At 46.9% G+C, this 22,622-nt stretch overlaps 1 protein-coding gene across 1 annotated transcript in view; it reads left to right on the top strand.

Moving 5' to 3' along the window:
- ATRN (attractin) overlaps positions 1–22,622 on the top strand; it is a 186,040-nt gene that overhangs the window by 118,065 nt on the left and 45,353 nt on the right. The window contains exon 25 of the mRNA XM_081960346.1: positions 17,994–18,055. Coding sequence (XP_081816472.1) covers positions 17,994–18,055 — 62 coding nt within the window. The remainder of the gene's footprint in view (positions 1–17,993; positions 18,056–22,622) is intronic.

Genomic DNA, 22,622 nt, shown 5'->3' with positions numbered 1-22,622 from the left:
TGACATGTCTGTGGCTAAGTGAGACAGCCGTTCAGGGAGTTTTGCCCCGTTTTACGACCTTTCTTGCCGCAGTGGTGAACTGAACCCCTGCCGTTATCAAGTTAGTCACACGGTTCTTAAGTGAATCTGGCTTGACTTGGCTTGTCAGAAGGTCGCAAACGGGGATCGCGTGACTCCTGGACGCTGCGACCGTCCTAAGTACGAGTCAGTCGCTAAGTGTCTGAAATGTTGATGTTGTGACCGCGGGGATGCTGCAACGTTTGTAAGGGTGAAAAACGGCCACTCGAGTCACTTTTTCTCAGTGCCGTCGTGAGTTCGAACGGCCCCTGAACGAATGGTCGTAGGTTGAGGATTATCTGTACCTGTAATTGTCCAGTTCACAAGAGCTTCATGTGCAAATCACAATGATGACAACCTGCAAATACAACTGATTTAGGGTCAGGCTGCTTGTAACTCTTTATAGCAGGGGTCACCAACCTTTCAGACCTCCGGGACCACTACAGTCATAATTTTAAATCCCGCGGACCACAAATACGATCTGCCTAATGACCGGCTGGGCGGACGTTGCAAGGTGGTCATGTGACTGGGTGGGCCTGGCCATTCACGTTGAAGGACGCCTCGCCAACCTCTACTCGCCCATCCCCTGCCAGCCCCTCCTCGCCTGCCCGCCCGGGCTCCTTAGGGCCCCAACAGGACGCAGATGCTGGAGCTAAGGAGCCACCATGAGAAATAGTTGGCAAAACAGCTCAGTTCAAATTGGATCTGACCGAGAAGGAGGCTCAGCAGAAGCACCTCACTGAGGACTAGGAGCATAGGCTTCCCAAGCAGAGGGAAGACCTGCGGGAGTGCAAGACCAGGAACCGGCGCCTGGAGGCTCAGTGGGCTGAGACGGTCAGCCAGTTCCAGGCCATGATGCAGTCCCACTGGAACGAGACCCTCCAGCTCTTCGCCACCAGCGGCTCTTCCCTCCAGCCTTCGCCCAAAGCCCCCCACCAGGAGGCCGAAGCAGACCCCAAGTCGGAATTTCAGCTCCGTTTTCGGCTGTCACAGCCTCCTGCAATCCTCTGCCAGTGAAAATGGAGTTCGGGAGGGTCACCTGTGCACCGTTTTCGCTGCAGAGGCTCTGTGGGCTGGTCCTTTGCTGTTTCCAGAATGGCCCCGTGGGCCAGATCTAAGCACCCCATGGGCCGGATCCGGCCCCTTGGCCTTGCAGTACACCAACCAGGCAGTGGTGGGTTGCTGCCGGTCCTGACGGGTACGGCTGTACCGGGGGTGGCCTGGAGCAGCTGAGAGCGTACTGGTACGGTGGCCCGTTTGGCCCACCCGCGCCCTATAGCTGTGTTTATGCCAGTGTTTCTCAACCTTGGCGACTTTAAGTCCTGTGGACTTCAACTCCCAGAATCCCCCAGCCAGCTATGCTGGCTGGGGGATTCTGGGAGTTGAAGTCCACAGGACTTAAAGTCACCAAGGTTGAGAAACTCTGGTTTATGCCAAAAGGCCCACAGCGTGTGGAGTCTAAACGACCCCCGACAAGCAGCTGGGTGTCGCAAGGGCAGTGGATTGCGCATGCGTGCGTAGCGCCCGTCAGGCTCGTGCACGGACAAACTGCGGCCAGCGTACCGGTAGCGACGGTAAGAGGAACCCACCACTGCAGCCGGCCACATCCTAGTCTCGATCTCTCTTGACTTCATTGTCAGCCTAAGCTCCGTGCACCCCTCTTGCAGTTGTCCACGAGGAGAGCCCTTGCGTGGCTGCGTCCTTTGGCCTGTCCAGATTGTGGCTTTGATAGTCATCAGGATGGAAGGTCATCGGGAATCCTCAGCCATCAAGGTCAGGGTTGTCCCAGAGGTGCTTTTTCAAGAGGCGAGGGGACTTTCTTTGTTTTTCTTTGAAGACATTTCACTTATGGTCCAAGACGTTTCCTCAGTTCTGGTCGTGGAGAATGGAAAGATTCATATTCCTCGCAGCCACCTGGTCATTCGCATTCTTTCTGGTACTGTGCTACTACAGCACTGATGATGTCCTCTAGTTGGGTCATGAAATGTCTACAAGAAAGCTCAGAGAGCATCAAGGACCCCACATTCCTCCTCCTCCTCACTTCCTCCTCTCTGCAAACCAAACTCCCTTCTAGCACCGATGATGTTCCCTAGTTGGGTCATGAAATGCCTACAAGAAAACAATCAAGCTCAGAGAGCATCAAGGATCCCACAGTCCTCCCTCTCTGCAAACCAAACTCCCTTCTACAACTGATGATGTTCCCTAGTTGGCTCATGAAACATCTGCAAGGAAACAACCCAGCTCAGAGAGCACCAAGGACCCCATAGTTCTCCTTCCTCTTCTTCTTCCTCCTCCTCCTCCTCCTCCTCCTCCTCCTCCTCCTCCTCCTCCTCCTCCTCCTCCTCCTCTTCCTCCTCACAAAGCCCGCTCCCTTCTAGCACTGAGGATGTTCCCTAGTTGGCTCATGAAACATCTGCAAGGAAACAATCAAGCTCAGAGAGCACCAAGGACCCCATAGTTCTCCTTCCTCTTCTTCTTCCTCCTCCTCCTCCTCCTCCTCCTCCTCCTCCTCCTCCTCGTCCTCCTCCTCCTCCTCCTCTTCCTCCTCTTCCTCCTCACAAAGCCCGCTCCCTTCTAGCACTGAGGATGTTCCCTAGTTGGCTCATGAAACATCTGCAAGGAAACAATCAAGCTCAGAGAACCCCAAAGTCCCCCAACTGCTGAGCCCTGAGCTACAAATAACTCCCTTCTTATCAGGGCTGAGAAGAATGCTTGAACCCCCTGGGCTACCCTGAGTGTTGCTGCTAACTTCAACTTTTGCAATCGTGTCGCCGTCTTCTTGCTTTCGAGTGGGAACCCGACTCAATCTACCTAAAGTTCTCAACTTCTTTCCCCCTCCCCTTTTCCCTGAATAGTTCTTTGTTTGATCTCCTCTTCTCCCGGAGGCCTCTACCGAAAGCTCTCTGCGGCAAAACCCGAAAGCCAAGCTGAGCATCTCGGAATTAGTTTAGGACTACAGCCGCGCCAGTGTTAAAGCAATATCACCGTAGGCAGCAGAAGCCGCTCGGCAACGGATTATCCATGCAAGGAAGCAGAGGCCCATCCATCAAAAAGACAACGGCAATCAATCAAATATAAAATCCCCATGCTTATCACCCCAAACTAGACGCTGACCCGGTTCAGCGGTTGCCTCCGCGCAGGATTCTCGCGGGCGCAATTCCAACAGGGAAATTACCCGTTGCGTTCTTCTGCAGATTTCATCTCCAGTGTAAGAGTAAAAAAGTTTTGAGGCTGCACATTATTGCCTTAGAATAGAAGAGAATTCTTTATTGGCCAAGTGTGATTGGACGCGCAAGGAATTTGTCTTTGGTGCAGATGCTCTCAGTGTACATAAAAGACAAGATACATTCGTCACAAATCATAAGATACAACACTTAATGATAGTCATGGGGACTTCATAGGAAACAGTCAATAGAATGTAGAATAGAATAGAATGGAAATGTGGAATGGGATGGAATAGAATAGAATAAGGAATAGAGAACAGAGAATGGAATGGAATGAAATAGAATAGAATGAAATAGAATAGAATAGAATAGAATAGAAAACTGAACTGAACTGATGATTTGGATTGAATTGGATTGGATTGGATTCTTTATTGGCCAAGTGTGATTGGACACACAAGGAATTTGTCTGGTGCAGATGCTCTCAGTGTACATAAAAGACAAGATACATTTGTCACAAATCATAAGATACAACACTTAATGATAGTCATGGGGACTTCGTAGGAAACAGTCAATATCAATAGAATGTAGAATAGAATGGAAATGTGGAATGGGATGGAATGGAATAGGATAAGGAATAGAGAATAGAGAATGGAATAGAATAGAATAGAATAGAATAGAATAGAATAAGGAATAGAGAACAGAGAATGGAATGGAATGGAATGGAATGAAATAGAATAGAATAGAAAACTGAACTGAACTGATGATTTGGATTGAATTGAATTGGATTGGATTCTTTATTGGCCAAGTGTGATTGGATACACAAGGAATTTGTCTTTGGTGCATAGGCTCTCAGTGTACGTAAAAAGACAAGATATATTCGTCAAGAATCATAAGGTACAGGACTTAAATGATAGTCACAGGGTACAAATAAGCAATCAGGAAACAATATAAATATAAATCGTAAGGATACAAGGAACAAAGTTCCAGTCCTGCAGTCATACGTGGGAGGAGATGGGGGATAGGAACGATGAGAAGACTAAGAGTAATAGTAAGGCAGCCTTAGTTAATAGTCTGACAATGTTGAGGGAATTATTCGTTTAGCAGAGTGCGGGGAAAAACTGTCCTTATGTCTAGTTGTCTTGGTGTGCAGTGCTCTTTGCTTGAAATGATGCACCAAGGGACGACTCATCATGCACACAACCAAAAACGAAGGGTTATGTATAATACAGAGAGGGAGGGAGGGAGAGAAGGAGGTCCGCTGAGCCAAGAAGTTTGGAGACGGCTGGCATAGTTCCTTGACTGGAGGTATAGTTTTATCTTGATTGTTGGTCTGAGTTTATCTTGGTATTAATCTATGCTCATCTGGATATTGATTGGTGACAGGGACAGGTTTTGATCTTTTGATTCCCGTTTTGGCTTGTTAATTGTCTCTTTTGCATAGTCTGTAGATGTGCTTTATCCCTATGTGCCCGTTGATGGCTGATTTGTCAGAGCGCCAGACTTCTAGCAATTCTCCAGGATTTTTAGACTTGGCTTGGTCTAGGATGGCCACAGTCCCCCAGTTGAAACTATGATTAAGTCTGTCCGGATGTTGTGAATTTATAGGATTTTCACCCTGGCTTCTGACTGCTAGTTGGATGTCCATGGGTGCGTTCTGACCGAGGCTGCCCAAGAGCCTGAAGCGAACTCCCAGTCCCAACAAAAATCCCTTTTATTAATTTATTGTGAATCCTCTTCATTCACATCCAGCAAAGTCTTTCAAGGGAGGATTTACGGTCACAGACCTTATCTGGCTTGGAGAGCTGAAAGGCCGATCTATGCAAAACTTAACCAAGGAGTCTCGGAGAATCAGGAACCAATGAAGAGAACTAATGGCATCCTGCAAACTCCACTCCCCTTTCGCTCCTCTTTTAATTCCTCTGGGAGGGGCCATTCATCGTCTGGACTTACTCCCAAGTCAACCCCTGCTCTTTAGTTGTTCCCTTCATCTGGCAGCTCTGCACATGTGCACACTGGGAACGGGCTCCAGCTGTTCTTCTGCCTCACTGATCTCCAACTCCAAAGGCAGCTGATAACTGTCAGATGGCCCTGTCCCCCTCTCTGCCTCCGACACAGAGCCCTCATCAGAGCCTTCCCCAGACTTCAGGACTGGCCAACGTTCCTCCCCAACCTCCCCACTGTCCGAATCTGCTGCCAGCTCCACTGGCCACTGTCGGGCCACAACAGGATGCAGCCTGCCAGTCTTCAGGACCACAGAACATTATTCAGAGCCGCACGAAGGATCTGCCGAGGTTTCTAACCCAAAAGTCGCAGGGCAACCCTTGTTTACACGTAGGTTGCTCCTCCTCGCTGCTAGGAGAAGGAAAAACAAGAGGGGATTTGGCAAGGAACAAGGCAAGGGAAAGTTCAGTGCTGGAACACGGTTCATTACACAAGCTTTGTCCGGGTTACAAGCAAAGGATCAGAAGCCAGGAAAGCAATTTTCAAACAGGGACGGAAGGCAACAAAGCTTGCACACTGATGTTGCTTTAGCACTGATTAGCGGCAAGCTGACCACTAATACGGCGCTACTAAGAACACGGCCCTGTCCCAGAGATCCATTCATTCTCTTCAAGGATTGTCTGCAACGTTGTGTGTTTGTAGCTCAAAGATCTCCTTCAACGTTGTGTGTTTGTGTTCTGACCCCCCTCTTCATACACCAAAGCACGCCGAGACAAAGATACTGCAAGGATTTATTAACACACAGATTAGACCTTGGCAGCAATCCAGCACAGATTAGACCTTGGCAACAATCCAGCACAGACTAGACCTTGGCAGCAATCCAGTACAGATTAGACCTTGGCAGCAATCCAGTACAGATTAGACCTTGGCAGCAATCCAGCCTGCCAAGATAGCCCCAATAGCTTCTCCAGCTCTAGTAAATATGTTGATTCCTGCGAACAGTTTGTGCAAAGTCATTCTTTTTATACAGTCTTGAGAGGAGCCTAATTACAACCACCTGAGTTCAATTATCTCCTGTAACTGCGGAGCTGTTCTTTACGTCTATTAGCCCTCCGTTGCCTGGCATCCAGGACCACCTCCCTTGTCTCCTCCCCACTGCTCCAAGGCATGACGTCAGGAGCACACTGGCTTTCACCGCTGCTCCATGCCTCAGGCGCCTCCAGGTAGCCAACCAGCCTCTGTGATCCCTGCTCGGAGTCGAAACCCTGTCCAGGGTCCTCCACATCTTCCAAAGCCGACTCATAAGGCCCCTCACTGTCAGAGTCTGGTTGCATCTCCAACGGCTCCTGCTGGCCCACAACAGTTTATAGCTATGGTTTTAGGGCTCGTGTTTCTGGGAAGGAGATGAAAGGGTCTCCCAAGTATCTGGTGGTGTGGAGATCTCTGGTCAAGACTTCCTGATCCGGAATACCTCTCTAACATCAGATCTAGCTGTTAGAGAATCCAGTGTTGTGGCCGCCAATGGCCAGCGGAGCTGGCAGGAGATTCGGACAGTGAGGAGGTTGGGGAGGAGCATGGGCCAGTCCTGGAGTCTGGGGAAGGCTCTGATGAGGGCTCTGTGTCGGAGGCAGAGAGGGGGCCAGGGCCGTCTGACAGTTATCAGCTGCCTTCAGAGTCAGACATCAATGGGGCAGAAGAACAGCTGGAGCCTGTTCCCAGTGTGCGCATGCACAGAGTTGCCAGGCGAAGGGAACAGCTAAAGAATGGGTTGATGACGATGAATGTCCCCTCCCAGAGGAAATAAAAGAGGAGCAAAAGGGGAGTGGAGTTTGCAGGAGACAATCAGTTCGCTTAATTCGTGACTCTCCGAGACTCCTGGCCAAGTTCTGCAGAGATCAGCCTGGCAGCTCTCCAAGCCAGAGAAGGTCTGTGACTGTAAATCCTCCCTTGAAAGATTTTGTTGGATGTGAACGGGCAGAATTCACAGTCAATTCATAAAAGGGTTTTTTGTCGGGACAAGGAGTTGGCTTCCAGTACTAGCAGTCACAAACAGATCTATGACACAACTTGCCAGCGCCAGTTCATCACAGCCAACTCACCGCAGCCAGCTTGCTGGGGGCAAGACTTACCCTAATATCAAATCTAACATTTTTTTAAAAAAAAATATGTTAAATAATTCAATTGACTTGTTAAATTGCCCCGTGGTGAGTTGGCTGTGATGAATTGCCCTGTTCCGGTCACAACAAACCATTGATCTATGCCATCCCTGAAAAGTCTCCAAACTTTGTAACTTCAAGACTTGTGGACTTCAACTCCCAGAATTCTCCATGGCAGGAAGCCAAGGAAAGAAGAAGCACTAGGTTTGATAGTTAGGAAGAAGACTAAGGCAACTTTAAGACTTGTGGACTTCAACTCCCAGAATTCCCCTGCCAACTCTATTCTGATTCGGTTGGCTGGGGAACTTTGAAAGTTGAAGTCCACAAGTCTTAAAGTTGCCAAGGCCAGGCCCTTGAGTATCAGGGAGGGATTTTTCTAGCTGAAACATTAGAGAGGCCCAGCTAAAGATTGTGCACCCTAGGAAGTGACTAGGTTTCCAACTCATACACCCACAATTACTAAGTGATAGTAGTCATCCATTCACACCTTAGTAGATAAACAGTAGATGAGGAACAAGCAAAAGTCTCTTTGAAAGGAAACTTGCCTGTTTAGTTCCACTTTCGGCAGGAATACGCAGAAAAGAAGTCAAAACTCAGTCCCAAGTTGTGCGACCCAAGTCAGGTTCATCAACCAGTCCAGAATTTTTTAAATTTGTTTTTTGTTTACATGAATGGATAGGTAGGAAACAGGCAGCAGATCATATGTTGTGTCAGCTCCGTGTATCTACCATTCTTCGGTGGACGAATAGGTTGTGTATGTGTGTGTAGATTTGATGCATTTTGTTCTTTCTCCTTTCTCTGTCTTGCCTTGCCTCTTTATATAACCTTTCGCCACATTTATAACCATTGTCTGGCGCCTCAGAGATCCGGAAAATCCTCACCTATTGGAGGATTGGAGGGGGGGGGGGAGGAGGAGGAAGCCATGTGGTTTGAAACACCGGAAGATGATCCTGAGAATCCCTGCTTACCTGTTCCTCACAGAGACCGGTACAAAAACATCTTCACACCTGCGACTTGGTGGGAATCCACATTGGGAGGGGTTCCTAAGTCCCTTGATCATGGATTGTATAACCTAAGGATCCCAGAGCCTGCTTTGAATGTTGACTTGCTTTGCCCTCCTTTCAAATAATAATAATAAAAAAATTCCTTTTGAAATACCAGGTTTTCAAGAGTCTACGCTTTTTCGAAGTGGGGGGGGGGGCGAGGCAGGTCCAATGTAGAAACAACACTGATATCAGAGGCGGTCGTGGTCGTAAGCCGAGGACTTCTGTTAAAAGGTCCCGTGATTATTGCATACATCACCAGAAATGTTGCAGATATCGCAACATGGACTCAGGAACTTTTATTTTTTTTTGCAATGTTTTGGGACTGTTTTTATTATTATTATTATTATTTATTTCAGTTTTATTTCATGTACTGGAGTTTTATTTCACTTACTTATTTATTTAAGCATGCGATGAAAGAGGAACGCGGTAGATGGTTCTTTGAGGGTCCCCTGGTGGGAATCGTTCCCTGTGGCTGTTGCTAGAAACACCAGTGGACATTTTTACACACCGAGCGAACTCAGTGGAGTAAAGATGATTTAAGCGTTCGCTTTCGGGCTTCGCAGCCTTGGGAACGGCAGTTGCTGGTCTCGTTCCTAATCAAATGTTTTCCCAGCTTTTCTGGTTGTTTTGCTTCCCGCAGTGACCTGTGCGAGAAAGAGAGGCAGTTGGCATTTTACTTAGATGGAAACATATTTCTTTTGAAAGGGTAAATTTGGGGGTTTTTTCCCCCCTTTTGGGCGAGAAAAATTATGAAATGTAGCTTGGATGCAGCTACACTTCTCAGTCCTCAAAAATTTCTTGAAGATGGCCAATCCTCGACTTACGACTGCAGATTTCTGTTGCTAAAGGAGACATTTGTTAAGAGGGATTCGAACCGCTGAAGTGCCGATCTTTCTGATCGACAAGCTCAGCGTCTTAGCCACTAAAGCCACCACATCCCTTTAATTTTATTGGGGTACGAAAGACTAAAATGCCCCAAGGAATGATACAACCGCATCCTTCAAGCAACGGAGTTGTCCGTTGTCTGAGCTGATTGCTCCTAGCTCTGTTGCTAAAATTGTCAATTCTCCTCTTTTTTTTCGGTTGGGAATACCGTCAGTCCTAATTGTTCTCTTCTGAAAAATGTGACTTTTTTCCTTCCTTCCTTCCTTCCTTCCTTCCTTCCTTCCTTCCTTCCTTCCTTCCTTCCTTCCTTCCTTCCTTCCTTCCTTCCCTTCCCTTCCCTTCCCTTCCCTTCTTCCCTTCCCTTCTTCCCTTCCTTCTTTCTTCCCTTCTTTCTTCCCTTCCCTTCCCTTCTTCCCTTCCCTTCTTTCCTTCCTTCTTTCTTCCCTTCTTTCTTCCCTCCTTCCTTCCTTCCTTCCTTCCTTCCTTCCTTCCTTCCTTCCTTCCTTCCTTCCTTCCTTCCTTCCTTTCTTTCTTTCTTTCTTTCTTTCTTTCTTTCTTTCTTTCTTTCTTTCTTTCTTTCTTTCTTTTTTGTCCCAAGTGCTGATGGGAGCTTATTGCATGAGTTTCTCCTTGAAGGATAGGATAAGAAAGTTATTGCTTGAGGGTCAGTCTTGTAGAGGTAAGAAATGTGTGGGTTTTTCTTAGTAAAATATCAAGTGATTTATATACAATACAATAGCACAGTTGGAAGGGACCTTGGAGGTCTTCTAGTCCAACCCCCTGCCTAGGCAGGAAACCCTATACCGTTCCAGACCCCCTGCTATCCAACATCATCTTAAAGACTTCCAGTGTTGGGGCATTCACAACTTCTGAAGGCAACTTCTGTTCCACTGATTAATTGTTCTCACTGTCAGGAAGTTTCTCCTCAGTTCTAAGTTGCTTCTCTCCTTGATTAGTTTCCACCCATTGCTTCTTGTTCTATCCTCAGGGGCCTTGGAGAATAGCTTGACTCCCTCTTCTTTGTGGCAACCCCTGAGATATTGTAAGACTGCTATCATGTCTCCCCATGTCCTTCTTTCTCTTAAGCTAAACATACCCAGTTCCTACAATTGTTCTTCATATGTTTTAGCCTCCAGTCCCCTAATCCTCTTTGTTGTTCTTCTCTGCACTCTTTCTAGAGTCTCCACATCTTTTCTACATCGTGGTGACCAAAACTGAATGCAGTATTCCAAGTGTGGCCTTACCAAGGCCTTATAAAGTGGTATTAACACTTCATGTGATCTTGATTCTATCCCTCTGTTGATGTAGCCTAGAACTGTGTTGGCTTTTTTGGCAGCTGCTGCCCACGGCTGGCTCCTATTTCAATGGTTGTCCACTAGGACTCCAAGATCCCTTTCACAGTTACTACTATTGAGTTACTACTATTTGCCCTTCCCTACTGCCGACAATATTTGTACGTCCTTTTCACTTGTCAGGAAAATTCTGTTTTACACCCACACAAGCACACAGACTCCCACACGCAGACAGAAATGAAACAAGAAGATTCTGTGTCGGCAATCAACACCCAGGCAAACGGAGTAACACCCAAATTAACAGTTGAATAACAATCAAGAAGTAACAACAGCCCAATCAAGGTTCTACTACCAGCTCAGATGAACAATCAAACAATAAGCGGTAGACTAAACAACACTACTACGTCCAATGTCAGGGCAAGCCACTTGTATATAAACAGAGAGAAACCCCCACTCCCTTCTAGCATTGATGATGTTACTTAGTTTGGTAACGAAACGTCTGCAAGGAAACCACCAAGCTCAGAGAGAACCAAGGACCCTACATTTCTCCTCCTCCCTCCCTCCTTCCCTCCCTCCCTCCCTCCCTCCCTCCTTCCTTCCCTCTCTCTCCCCTTCCCTATTTCCCTCCTTCCTCCCTCCGCCCCTCCTTCATTCCCTCCCTTCTATCTCCTCTTCCTCCTTACCTCCCTCCCTTCTCTTTTTTCCTTCATCTCTCCTTCCCTTCTCTTTTTCCTTCCCCTCTCCTTCTCTATCTTCTTCCCTCCCTCCCATCTCCCCTCCCTCCCTTCTCTTTTAACTACCTTCCTCCCTCCCTCCCTCCCTCCCTCCCTTCTTCCTTCTTTCCTCTGTCTCTCCCACCCCCCTTCTTCCCCCCCTCCCTCCCCCCTCCCTCCTGGCTGGGGAATTCTGGGGGTTGCAGTCCACAAGTCTTAGAGTTGCCAAAGTTGGAACCCCCCCTCCCCCCCCCCAATTTAGACAAAGCCTCTTTCTTTCTCACCCAAGAGATGAAGAATTCAATAAAACAGCCTTGACTGGTTGTTTCGGTCTTACGGCAGGCCTTGAGTTTCCTCTTCCCGGCCTTAATCGCAATTTGCGAAATATTGGGTTTCACCTTCGTCAGCCCCAAAGGTGCATTTTGCCAATTTGAAGTCCTTGGAATAAACTGACCCTCCAAAGATCCCAACAAACCAGGTTTGTTGCTGGAGCTTCATTCCCCCTGCAGCTCAAAAGTGTGTGTCTGTGCATGTGCGTTTGTGTGTGTGTATGTGTGTGTCCCTGTGCATTTTGTTTTTCCCTGTGCATTTCGTCCCCTTCAGGGCATCCAGCTACTTAACGCCAGTGCCGAGGTTTCACTGTTAGTTGTTGATGCTTAACTAATCCATAAAACATTTTCTTCCTTCTGATTAAAGAGGGAGGAGAGAACACAATTCTGCTTCAAAGCCTCCGCACATCTGCCCCCGAGGAACAGCTGGATCGCAGTAGGACCCGCTGCCCAGGGGACCTGCCTGGTCTTTCTCTCAGGTTTCCTTTGATGGCATCCAAAAACCATTTAAGCGAGTCCAGGTTTCCCAGCTGGGCACCGAGGGGTCTGTCTGCAAAGGCCCCAAAGGCAGGACAAGAAGCAACGGATGGAGACTCATCAAGGAGAGAAGCAACCTAGAACTAAGGAGGAATTTCCTGACGGGGGGAACAATTAACCAATGGAACTGCTTGCCACCAGAAATTCATTGGAAGCTCTGAAGAAAAGATTAGACAGAGGTGGCATTTGCCGGTTCTCCGAACTACCCAAAATTTCCACTACAGGTTCTCCAGAACCTGCTGGATTTCACCCCTGGTATAGGGTTTCCTTTCTGAGCAGGGGGTTGGAGTAGAAGACCTCCTAGGTCCCTTTCACCTCTGTTATTCTGTTATCCCTCTCTGTCTCCAGTTCCTTTCCTGGATAAAGAAAGTGGATCCCGGGGAAGAATCAGTCAGTCAATCAGACTAGAGCTGGAAGGAACCTTAGTGGTCCTATAGTCCAGCCCCCTCTCATGCAGGAGACCCTGTTCAGTGTCTTTTTAAAAACCTCCAGTGTTGGAGCACCCACAACTTCTGGAGGCCAGGAGTTCCCCTGGTGAATTGTCCTCACTGTCAGGAAATTTCTCCTTAGTACTAGGTTGCTTCTCTGCTTGATTAGTTTCCACCGTTGCTTCTTCTCACCCCTTCTTTCCTCCTTCCCTCTCTCCCTTCTTTTATCCTTCCTCTCTCCCTCCATCTCTTCTGTTATCCTCTCTCCTTTCTCTCCATCCTTTTATCATTCCATCCTCCCTCTCCCTCCCTCTCTCCTCCCTCCCTCCTTCCTTCTCTCCTTCCTCTCCCTCCCTCCATCCTTCCTGCTACCTACCTACCCCTCTCTTTTTACACCTTTATGAGGTTTGTTGGATGGTGTTTTGATAGGCAGCTGTCATCTGTGCTGAGAGACAAGGACTGACTTTAAATAGAGGAATTGCCCCTTCTCTGTCTTCCCTTCCATCCCATTCCCAATTAGCATTCCTTGGTGGTACCCAAGACGCCGGGCTCCCTCTTTGATGCCGGAACACGGTGTGGTGTTCTGATGTTCTTATACTGAAGGATGCTCCAATGCCTCACGACTGCAGGGAGAGTTTTATGAATCATCCTCCCTCCCCCCCCCCCCCCGCATTTCTGTGCAGGGAAAATACGAAATTCCTTTTGTTGTTCTTCCCCAATGTGTCAAAGCCCGATAAGCATTTTTATTGATAAGAGCTGTTCAACAGACGCCGAAACCTTGATTTGATGCCCGACGTTGAGAACATGCATTTTTTCAGCTGCAAAATCTTTTCACCAAGGAAGCCTGGATTGTGGGGTTTTTTAAAAAATAAAATTAAACTTCAACTTTGAGCTCAAGAGAGATCTTTCCCTCCTCCCCCTCCACTCCTCTCTTCCTCCTCCTCTTTCTCCTCTGCCTCCTCCTCCCTCCTCCTCCTCCTCCTCCTCCTCTTTCTCTTCCTCCTCCTCCCCCTCTTCCTCCTCCTCCCCCTCCTCTTCCTGTTCATCCTGCTCCTCTTTATCTTCCTTCTCCTCTTCCTCCTCCTTCTTTTTCTCCTCCTCTTCCTCCTCCTCCTCCCTTCCTCCTCCCCTCCCCCTCTCTTCTTGTTCCTCCTCCTCTTTATCTTCCCTCCTCCTCCTCCTTCTCTTCCTCCTCCCCCTCTTCTTCCTCCCCCTCCTCCTCTTCTTGTTCCTCCTCTTTATCTTCCCTCTTCCTTCTCCTCTTCCTCCTCCTTCTCTTCCTCCTCTTCCTCCTCCTCCTCCCTTCTTCCTCCTCCTCCCCTCCTCTTCTTGTTCCTCTTCCTCTTTAGCTTCCCTCTTCCTTCTCCTCTTCCTCCTCCTCCTTCTCTTTCTCCTCCTCTTCCTCCCCCTCCTCTTCCTGTTCCTCCTGCTCCTCTTTATCTTCCCTCTTCCTTCTCCTTTTCTTCCTCCCCTCTTCCTCCTCCTCCCCTCTTCCTCCTCCTCCTCCTCTTTATCTTTCCTCTTCCTCCTTCTCTTCCTCCTCTTCCTCCTCCCCCTCTTCTTCCTCCTCCCCCTCCTCTTCTTGTTCCTCCTCTTTATCTTCCCTCTTCCTCCTCCTCTTCCTCCTCCTCCTCCTCTTCCTCCTCCTCCTCCCTTCTTCCTCCTCCTCCCCTCCTCTTCTTGTTCCTCTTCCTCTTTAGCTTCCCTCTTCCTTCTCCTCTTCCTCCTCCTCCTTCTCTTTCTCCTCCTCTTCCTCCCCCTCCTCTTCCTGTTCCTCCTGCTCCTCTTTTATCTTCCCTCTTCCTTCTCCTTTTCCTCCTCCCCTCTTCCTCCTCCTCCCCTCTTCCTCCTCCTCCTCTTGTTCCTCCTCCTCTTTATCTTTCCTCTTCCTCCTTCTCTTCCTCCTCTTCCTCCTCCCCCTCCTCTTCCTCCTCCTCCTCCCTTCTTCCTCCTCCTCCCCTCCTCTTCTTGTTCCTCTTCCTCTTTAGCTTCCCTCTTCCTTCTCCTCTTCCTCCTCCTCCTTCTCTTTCTCCTCCTCTTCCTCCCCCTCCTCTTCCTGTTCCTCCTGCTCCTCTTTTATCTTCCCTCTTCCTTCTCCTTTTCCTCCTCCCCTCTTCCTCCTCCTCCCCTCTTCCTCCTCCTCCTCTTGTTCCTCCTCCTCTTTATCTTTCCTCTTCCTCCTTCTCTTCCTCCTCTTCCTCCTCCCCCTCTTCTTCCTCCTCCCCCTCCTCTTCTTGTTCCTCCTTCTCCTCTTTATCTTTCCTCCTCCTCCTCCTCCTCCCCCTCCTCCTCCTCCTCCTTTTTATTATTATTATTTCTCTCCACTGCAGTGTCCAAAGCAGAAATGAATAGCTGGGTAATTTGAGGGGCATGGTATCTGAAGATATTAAGAACATTGTTTTTCCAATAGAAAGACAAGCACTCAGAATTCTGGCCACAGCCGTATCCTATTACTTTCTGAGGCCTGTTTGACTTGAATGCTAAAATTCGGGAAACCGGAGAAAGCAGGAAGATGGTATATACCAGGCAGGCCCTCTTGTGTTTCTCTGTTTTATCCATCTGGAAAGCCTGCCTTTTCAACCTTGCCTGTTTTTTGTGCACGTTTGAGGGGCATGTTAATTTGTTTCCACACCTTCCAATTTTCCAAAATAGGAAAGAGAAAAATCCTGGAAGTCTTTTTCTGTATCGTTGGTGACAAAAACGTGGGATTTGCTCTCTAATTTGATGAAATGGAATATACGTTGTGTGCCAGGCTAATCGCTCGCACAGCCAGCCTCTCCGCTCTGCGGTTGGTGGGGCAGGTTATTGCTTCTCTTCCCGTAAATTGACATCAAAATCTATTTACACAAGTCTGTTGCAGGAGGGACCAGCCCAGAATTCCTCTTTGTGGTCTTTGTCCTCTTCTGCTAGCAGAAGTTTTAACCTTGTGCCTAATTCCTTTCCCTCTGCTCCTGTCCAGGGAGTTCAGGCAAGTGGGATTTCTCACAAAGTGGAGAGAGGGAAGGAGGGAGGGGGAGACAGAGAGAGACAGAAAGAGAGAGAGAGAGAGAGAGACGGAGAGATGGACAGAGAGACAGAGTTTTTGGGATGGAAGAATGAGTTTTTGGGATGGAAGAATGGATGAAGAGATGGATGGTTGGATGGATAAATCGATGAAAGGAAAAATGGATTGATGAAGATATATATATATATATATATATATATATATATATATATATATATATATATATATATATATATATATATATATATATATATATATATATATATATATGCATGAATGGGGAGAGAGAAAGGTAGACAGATAGATATAAATGGATGGGTGGAGAGATGGATGGATGAAGAGAGAAAAGAGATGTGGATGAATGAATGAGGAGAGATGACAGAGATAAATAGATAGGGATGGATGGGTGGGTGGATGGAGGGATGGATGGACGGAGAGATGGATGGATGAAGAGAGAGAAAGAGTGATGTGGGTGAATGGATGAATGAGGAAAGATGATAGAGGTAAATAAACAGGAATGGATGGGTGGAGAGATGGATGGTTGGGTGGATAAATACAAGGATGGATGAAATGGATGGATGGATGGATGGATGGATGGATACATACATAGGTAGGTAGGTAGGTAGATATGGATGGATGGATGGATGGATGGATGGGAGAGTAGATAGATGATAGATAGATAGATAGATAGATAGATAGATAGATAGATAGATAGATAGATAGATAAAGAAAGAAGATGGACGGATGGATGGATTATTTGATGGATAAATGAATGAATGGCTGGATAGATGTAAAGATGAAGGAAGGGATAGACAGACAATGGAGATACATGGTAGATAGACAAAGAGAAAGGTGACAGTTGGATAGATAGACAGATTGGGAGAGAGATGATTAGAGGGTATATATATGGTGTGTATGAAAAATGGCACCAGTTAGAAACATGACAAGGTTGAAGATCTTCATTTTGTTCCTCGAGGGAGCTTGGAAACTCCACTTTGGCCTCCCTCACACACGCAGCTGGGCATTCCTGTTGGTTCCCCGCTTGGCTCGGTTACCCCAGTAGATGACAAAAGAGAGTCTCACCCTCCTCTTGCAGGAGATGGCAAAAGCCTGCAAGAGGGGAATGCAGAGTCCATAACCCACGGCACTCTGGCTGTCTTCTGATGCCAAGATGGCTTTACAGCACAATTATACACTTATAAATGTATGTATGTATGTATGTATGTATGTATGTATGTATGTATGTATGTATATGTTTTCGTAGATTTTCACGGGTGTAGGTATGCTGGTCTTGTTGTATTCGAGATCCAACTGTCTAAAAGTATTTTCAATAAATAAAGCTGTAGTCCTTCAGGGAGAGCCGAGTCTTCCCAAGGCAACAAGATTGGCAGCAGAAAAAGCCTCCCCCCCCCCTTTCTAATTCCCAAGGACCTTTTAATCCTCTCTTATTTCTGTTGCTGTCCTTAAGGTTTTTATCTCCGTGACATGTTTACGTTTTCCTTTCATTCCTCTTTTCGGTTTGCGCCTCTTTTAAACAATGGTTGTCTTCCATTGATTGTATTTGTGTGTGTGTGCGCGTTTAAAATAATGACCTGTGTGGATTTTATTTATGTTTTTACCTGCATGGGAATTAATCGGTCTTGACAATAGAGGAATAAAATGTGAAATAATGAAATACGGCTTTAGAACAACATGAAGTCAACAGTCGGCTATTGCACAATGGGAATTAATGGAGATAGACTTGAAGACTACAGGTATGCCTTGACTTACAACCGTTTGTTTAGTGACCGTTTGAAGTTACAGTGACACTGAATAAAGAAATAGAATAGAATATAGAATAACAGAGTTGGAAGGGACCTTAGAGGTTTCTAGTCCAACCCCCTGCTTAGGCAGGAAACCCTACACCACTTCAGGCAAATGGCTATCCAACATCTTCTTAAAAACTTCCAGTGTTGGAGCAAACACAACTTCTGGTGGCTGGTAGTTCCACTGATTTTTTGTTCCCAGTGTGAAAAATGGTCCCAAGTCTGTTTTTTCAGTGCTGTTGTAACTTTGAACCATCACTAAATGAACGGTTGTAAGTCAAGGACTACTGTATTAGGCACATTTGCCAGGGTCATTATGTGTAAAAAAAAAAAATCAGCAGGATGAGGATGAACTTTATTCATTGGATATTTATTTTATTTTATTTAATCAGGGGCCAGATTATTCAGAACGTTGTGCTTTTAAGAGCGTATCCGTTTATTTCCGTACGTGTCCATAGAGTGCTGCTCTTCTCTGACAATTTGGAGAAAACACCTTGGTTTATGTGTGATAAGCTGGTTTGGGACTCGCGCAAGCGTTGATTATGAAAATCTCTGAGCAAAGATTTAAGGAGAGGCATCAAGGCAGAGTTATAATTGCAATCGCAATAGTTAATTTTGTTTTTCTTTTTTTTACAGATTGCATTTTCACAGCACAGTAACTTTATGGATCTGGTGCAGTTCTTTGTCACGTTTTTCAGGTACTATGGTAGCACTTTACCAAATTATTATATTCTTATTATATCCGGGGTGGGTGGGGGGGAACTAATTTTCCCGAGGGGCCATGCGAAAAATTGTGAACCGCTCTGAAGTTGCATTGCTGTGCACAGACCCACATGGGTAAATCGAAAAAGAAATACATATATATATATAGCAGTCGCCTTCAAAATACAGATAGTCCTCAACTACGTCCGCTTCTGTGTTGGCATTTTATATTTTAATATAGTCGAGGTGTCCAGGCTTGGCTACTTTAGGACCTGTGGACTTCAACTCCCAGAATTCTGTGTGTGACCCTCATCCTCACAGCAGGCCCCATTTTAGTTCTCCTCAGAGAAGTCTGCTTTTCATCCCTTGCGAGGTTCGGCTTTCTGCCTCGTGCGGGAATCTTGCACCAATATGTAGTTTCACACACAAACAAACACACACAACCCTTTGCAAATCTGACATTATGTCAAGAGAATAGAAGAGGCCTGTGCGGCCTTGGCCACTTTAAGACCTGTGGACTTCAACTCCCAGAATTCCCTAGCCAGCCATGAGGATAATTAACCCTGGCAATGCTGGCTGGGGAATTCTGGGAGTTGAAGTCCACAGGTCTTAAAGTGGCCAAGATTGGACATCCCTTAGACCCATGATGGCGAATCTATGGCACGCGTGCCAGAGGTGGCATGCAGAATCCTCTATGTGGGCACACATGCCATTGCCAGCTGCTCTTCTAGTTTCCAATACTCCAGCCAGCTGGTTTTTGGGGGTCCTGGAGTGCCAGAAAATAGCCAAATATGGCCTGAAAATGGCCCCAAAATGCCCCAAAAAGCAGGCATGCACATCCTGGCCAGTTGGCCTTCGGGTTTCCAAGCACTCCAGCACACATGTTTCGGATTGGGCACTCAGTGCCAAAAAGGTTCATCACTGCCTTAGACAGAACACGAGGATAATTAACCCTGGCAATGCTGGCTAGGGAATTCTGGGAGTTGAAGTCCACAAGGCCTTAAAGTGGCCGAGGTTAGAGGACCCCCACTAAACTAGAGCAATTCAAAATCCCGATGCTTTCGACAAGGTAGCCATAACTCTGCCCTTCTGCTATTTGTAGCCACGGCCGATGGGCCGATGACCAATCTAAAATAAAATCTCCATCAGCGGAGAAGCACTGCCTCCTTGTGGCAGATTGCAATAAATAAATAGGTAGGTGGGTGGGTGGGTGGGTGAGTGCAGGACCATGCAAATTCGTCCAGGTGGGTGCCCTTGAGAGAAATCACCTCCTAAGCATTGCAGAAAAAGTTTCCCAAGATAAGAGCCGTAAATTAAAATGAAGGCGTTTTTAATGGCAAATGGAAAAGGAGAACATGTCGAAGTTTTCTTTCCGCATTTTAATTTCATCTTAAATTTATTTGAGGACTTCCATCATGCCCAGCTGTTGGAAAATAGGATCCCGGCTAGTGCATGGGTAGCAGAGACTTTAGTAATTGTCCACATATTGTCGCTGCGTTTGCAAACTTCTCCTTGCTTGTGGCATTAGATGTACATCTACAAGGGAGCCAGTTTGGTTTAGGGGCTAAGGCACAAGGCTAGAAAGTGGGAGACGGTGAGTTCTAGTCCCGCCTTAGGCACAGAAGCCGGTTGGGTGACTTTGGGCTAATCACCAGGAGATGGTGAGTTCTAGTTCTGCCTTAGGCATGGCAGCTGGTTGGGTGACTTTGGGCCAATCACCAGGAGACGGTGTTGTAGTCCTACTTTAGGCATAAAATCCAACTGGGTGACTTTGGGCCAGTCCCTCTCTGCCAGCCCAATCCACCTCACAGGGTTGTTGTTGCAGGGAAAATAGGCCTTATTTGTAAAAATAATAAAGGCCAGATATGGATGGATGGATGGATGGAGATAGATAGATGGATGGATGGATGGATGGATGGATGGATGGGTGGGTGGGTGGGTGGATGGAGATGGATGGATGGGTGGGTGGGTGGGTGGGTGGATGGATGGGTGGGTGGGTGGGTGGACAAACAGATAAATAGATAGATGGATGGATGGCTAAATAGAGGGATAGATAGATGAGAGAGAGAGAGAGAGAGAGAGAAATAGTGATAGATACAGAAGGAGAAAGAAAGAAAGAAAGAAAGAAGAAAGAAAGAAAAGAAAAGAAAAGAAAAAAAGAAAGACAGACAGAAAGAAAGAAAGAGGGACAATGGATAAATGATTGTATGTATACATGTATGTATGTACGGACAGATAATTGGTAAATGGATGGATGGATGGGTAGCTAGAGATACATAGATAGATAGATAGATAGACAGACAGACAGACAGACAGACAGACAGACAGACAGACAGACAATGGGTAAAAGATGGGTGGATGGATGAGTAGAGAGACAGACAGATAGACAATAGGTAAAGGAAGGAAGGAAGGATGGATGGATGGATGGATGGATGGATGGATGGATGGATGGATGGATTTGACAGATTTTGATAGATGTGAAGTCTTGAAAGGCAACAACCGAACTAAGTAGGCTATCATCTACACCCATACGTTCAAGAAAGCTTTAGGATCATTTGTCAATAGACTTACCCCTTTCCTTATTAATAAACGTACCTCTTCCTTGGCTCAATGAATAAAACAACATCCAAGCGCATAAAGTTATTTTCCTCTCGGTCGTGGAATGGATTCGTAGCTATTCCCTCCTCAGAGCCCTAAATGGATGTCCTCTCTTGAACCGTCTTGAAATGGGGACAAATGGAGTTTTCCAGGGTCAGGTTGTCAACCCATATAGGTAATTGGATCAAAAAGAATGACCGTAAGATTTGGAGGTGGGAATATGGGCTGCAAAAACAATGAGTTCAATGCCTCCCTCCCTCCCTTTCCTGGAGGAAAATAATGGAGGGCTTTTGTGAAATCAGTGTGGGGCAAAGCACTCACTGCGGTTCTGCGGATACAGAGACTTAAACGGAGCTCAAATCCAAACCAGGTTTGTTGGTGGTCGGCTGGTTTCCGGCCTCTCGCTGTCCGTCTGAAAAATGGGGAATCGGGGACATCTTGCTTGTTTCTGGTTTTCTTTTTCTTTTTTAACGACGATTAATGATAACATTTGCCTAGAATCTGCTCCGTGTCTTGGAAGATCAGTGGGCATATAAATCTCCAGCGGTGAATAAATCAATACGGGCACTGTTCATTTTCTAGTTTCATCGTTCTAGTTCCTAAGAAGACATTACCTCAGTTTTTTTTCTTTTTAAAGGAAGCAGGACAAATCTTTGTGAATTTAGATCCCCATAGTTCTGTTTCCCCAATGAATTGCAGTCAGCGAGCCAGTTCGGTCTAATGGCTAAGGCCAGGGGTGTCCAAACTTGGGAACTTTAAGACTTGTGGACTTCAACTCCCAGAATTCCTCAGCCAGCATGTCCAAAGTTGGCAATTTTAAGACTTGTGGACTTCAACTCCCAGAATTCCTCAGCCAGCATTTCATTAGGTTCATTAGAGAAAGATTTAGGGGTGACACGACAGCAGAGTTCCAGTATTTGAGGGGCTGCCCCAAAGAAGAGGGAGTCAAGCTATTGTCCAAGGCACCTGAGGGTAGAACAAGAAGCAATGGGTGGAAACTAATCAAGGAGAGAAGCAACCTAGAACTAAGGATAAATTTCCTTGAAAGTTAGAACAATTAATCAGTGGAACAACTTGCCACTAGAAGTTGTGAATGCCCCAACACTGGAAGTTTTTAAGAAGAGATTGGACAACTACTTGTCCAGGCTGGTATAGGGCAGGGGTGTCCAAACTTGGGAACTTTAAGACTTGTGGACTTCAACTCCCAGAATTCTGGGAGTTGAAGTCCACAAGTCTTAAAGTTCCCAAGTTTGGACACCCCTGGCTAAGGCAACAGGCTAGGAAAGTGGGAGATGGTGAGTTCTAGTTTTATCTTAGGCATGAAAACCATCTGGGTGCCGTTGGGCTAATCACCAGGAGGCAGTGAGTTCTAGTCCCACTTAGGCATGATAGCCAGCTTGGTGCCTTTGGGCCAACCACCAAGAGATGGTGACTTCTAGTCCCGCCTTAGCCATGAAAGCCAACTGGGTGACTTTGGGCCAATCACCAGGAGATGGTGACTTCTAGTCCCGCCTTAGCCATGAAAGCCAACTGGGTGACTTTGGGCCAACCACCAAGAGATGGTGACTTCTAGTCCCGCCTTAGCCATGAAAGCCAACTGGGTGACTTTGGGCCAATCACCAAGAGATGGTGACTTCTAGTCCCGCCTTAGCCATGAAAGCCAACTGGGTGACTTTGGGCCAATCACCAGGAGATGGTGACTTCTAGTCCCGCCTTAGCCATGAAAGCCAACTGGGTGACTTTGGGCCAATCACCAGGAGATGGTGACTTCTAGTCCCGCCTTAGCCATGAAAGCCAACTGGGTGACTTTGGGCCAATCACCAGGAGATGGTGACTTCTAGTCCCGCCTTAGCCATGAAAGCCAACTGGGTGACTTTGGGCCAACCACCAAGAGATGGTGACTTCTAGTCCCGCCTTAGCCATGAAAGCCAACTGGGTGACTTTGGGCCAATCACCAAGAGATGG

The sequence above is a fragment of the Natrix helvetica genome (genome assembly GCF_964273705.1).
Source record: "Natrix helvetica genome assembly, chromosome: 7".
In the NCBI taxonomy this organism is placed as follows: domain Eukaryota; kingdom Metazoa; phylum Chordata; class Lepidosauria; order Squamata; family Natricidae; genus Natrix; species Natrix helvetica.
Note: the sequence above shows the minus strand (reverse complement) of the source record. Positions and strands in the feature narration are given on the sequence as shown.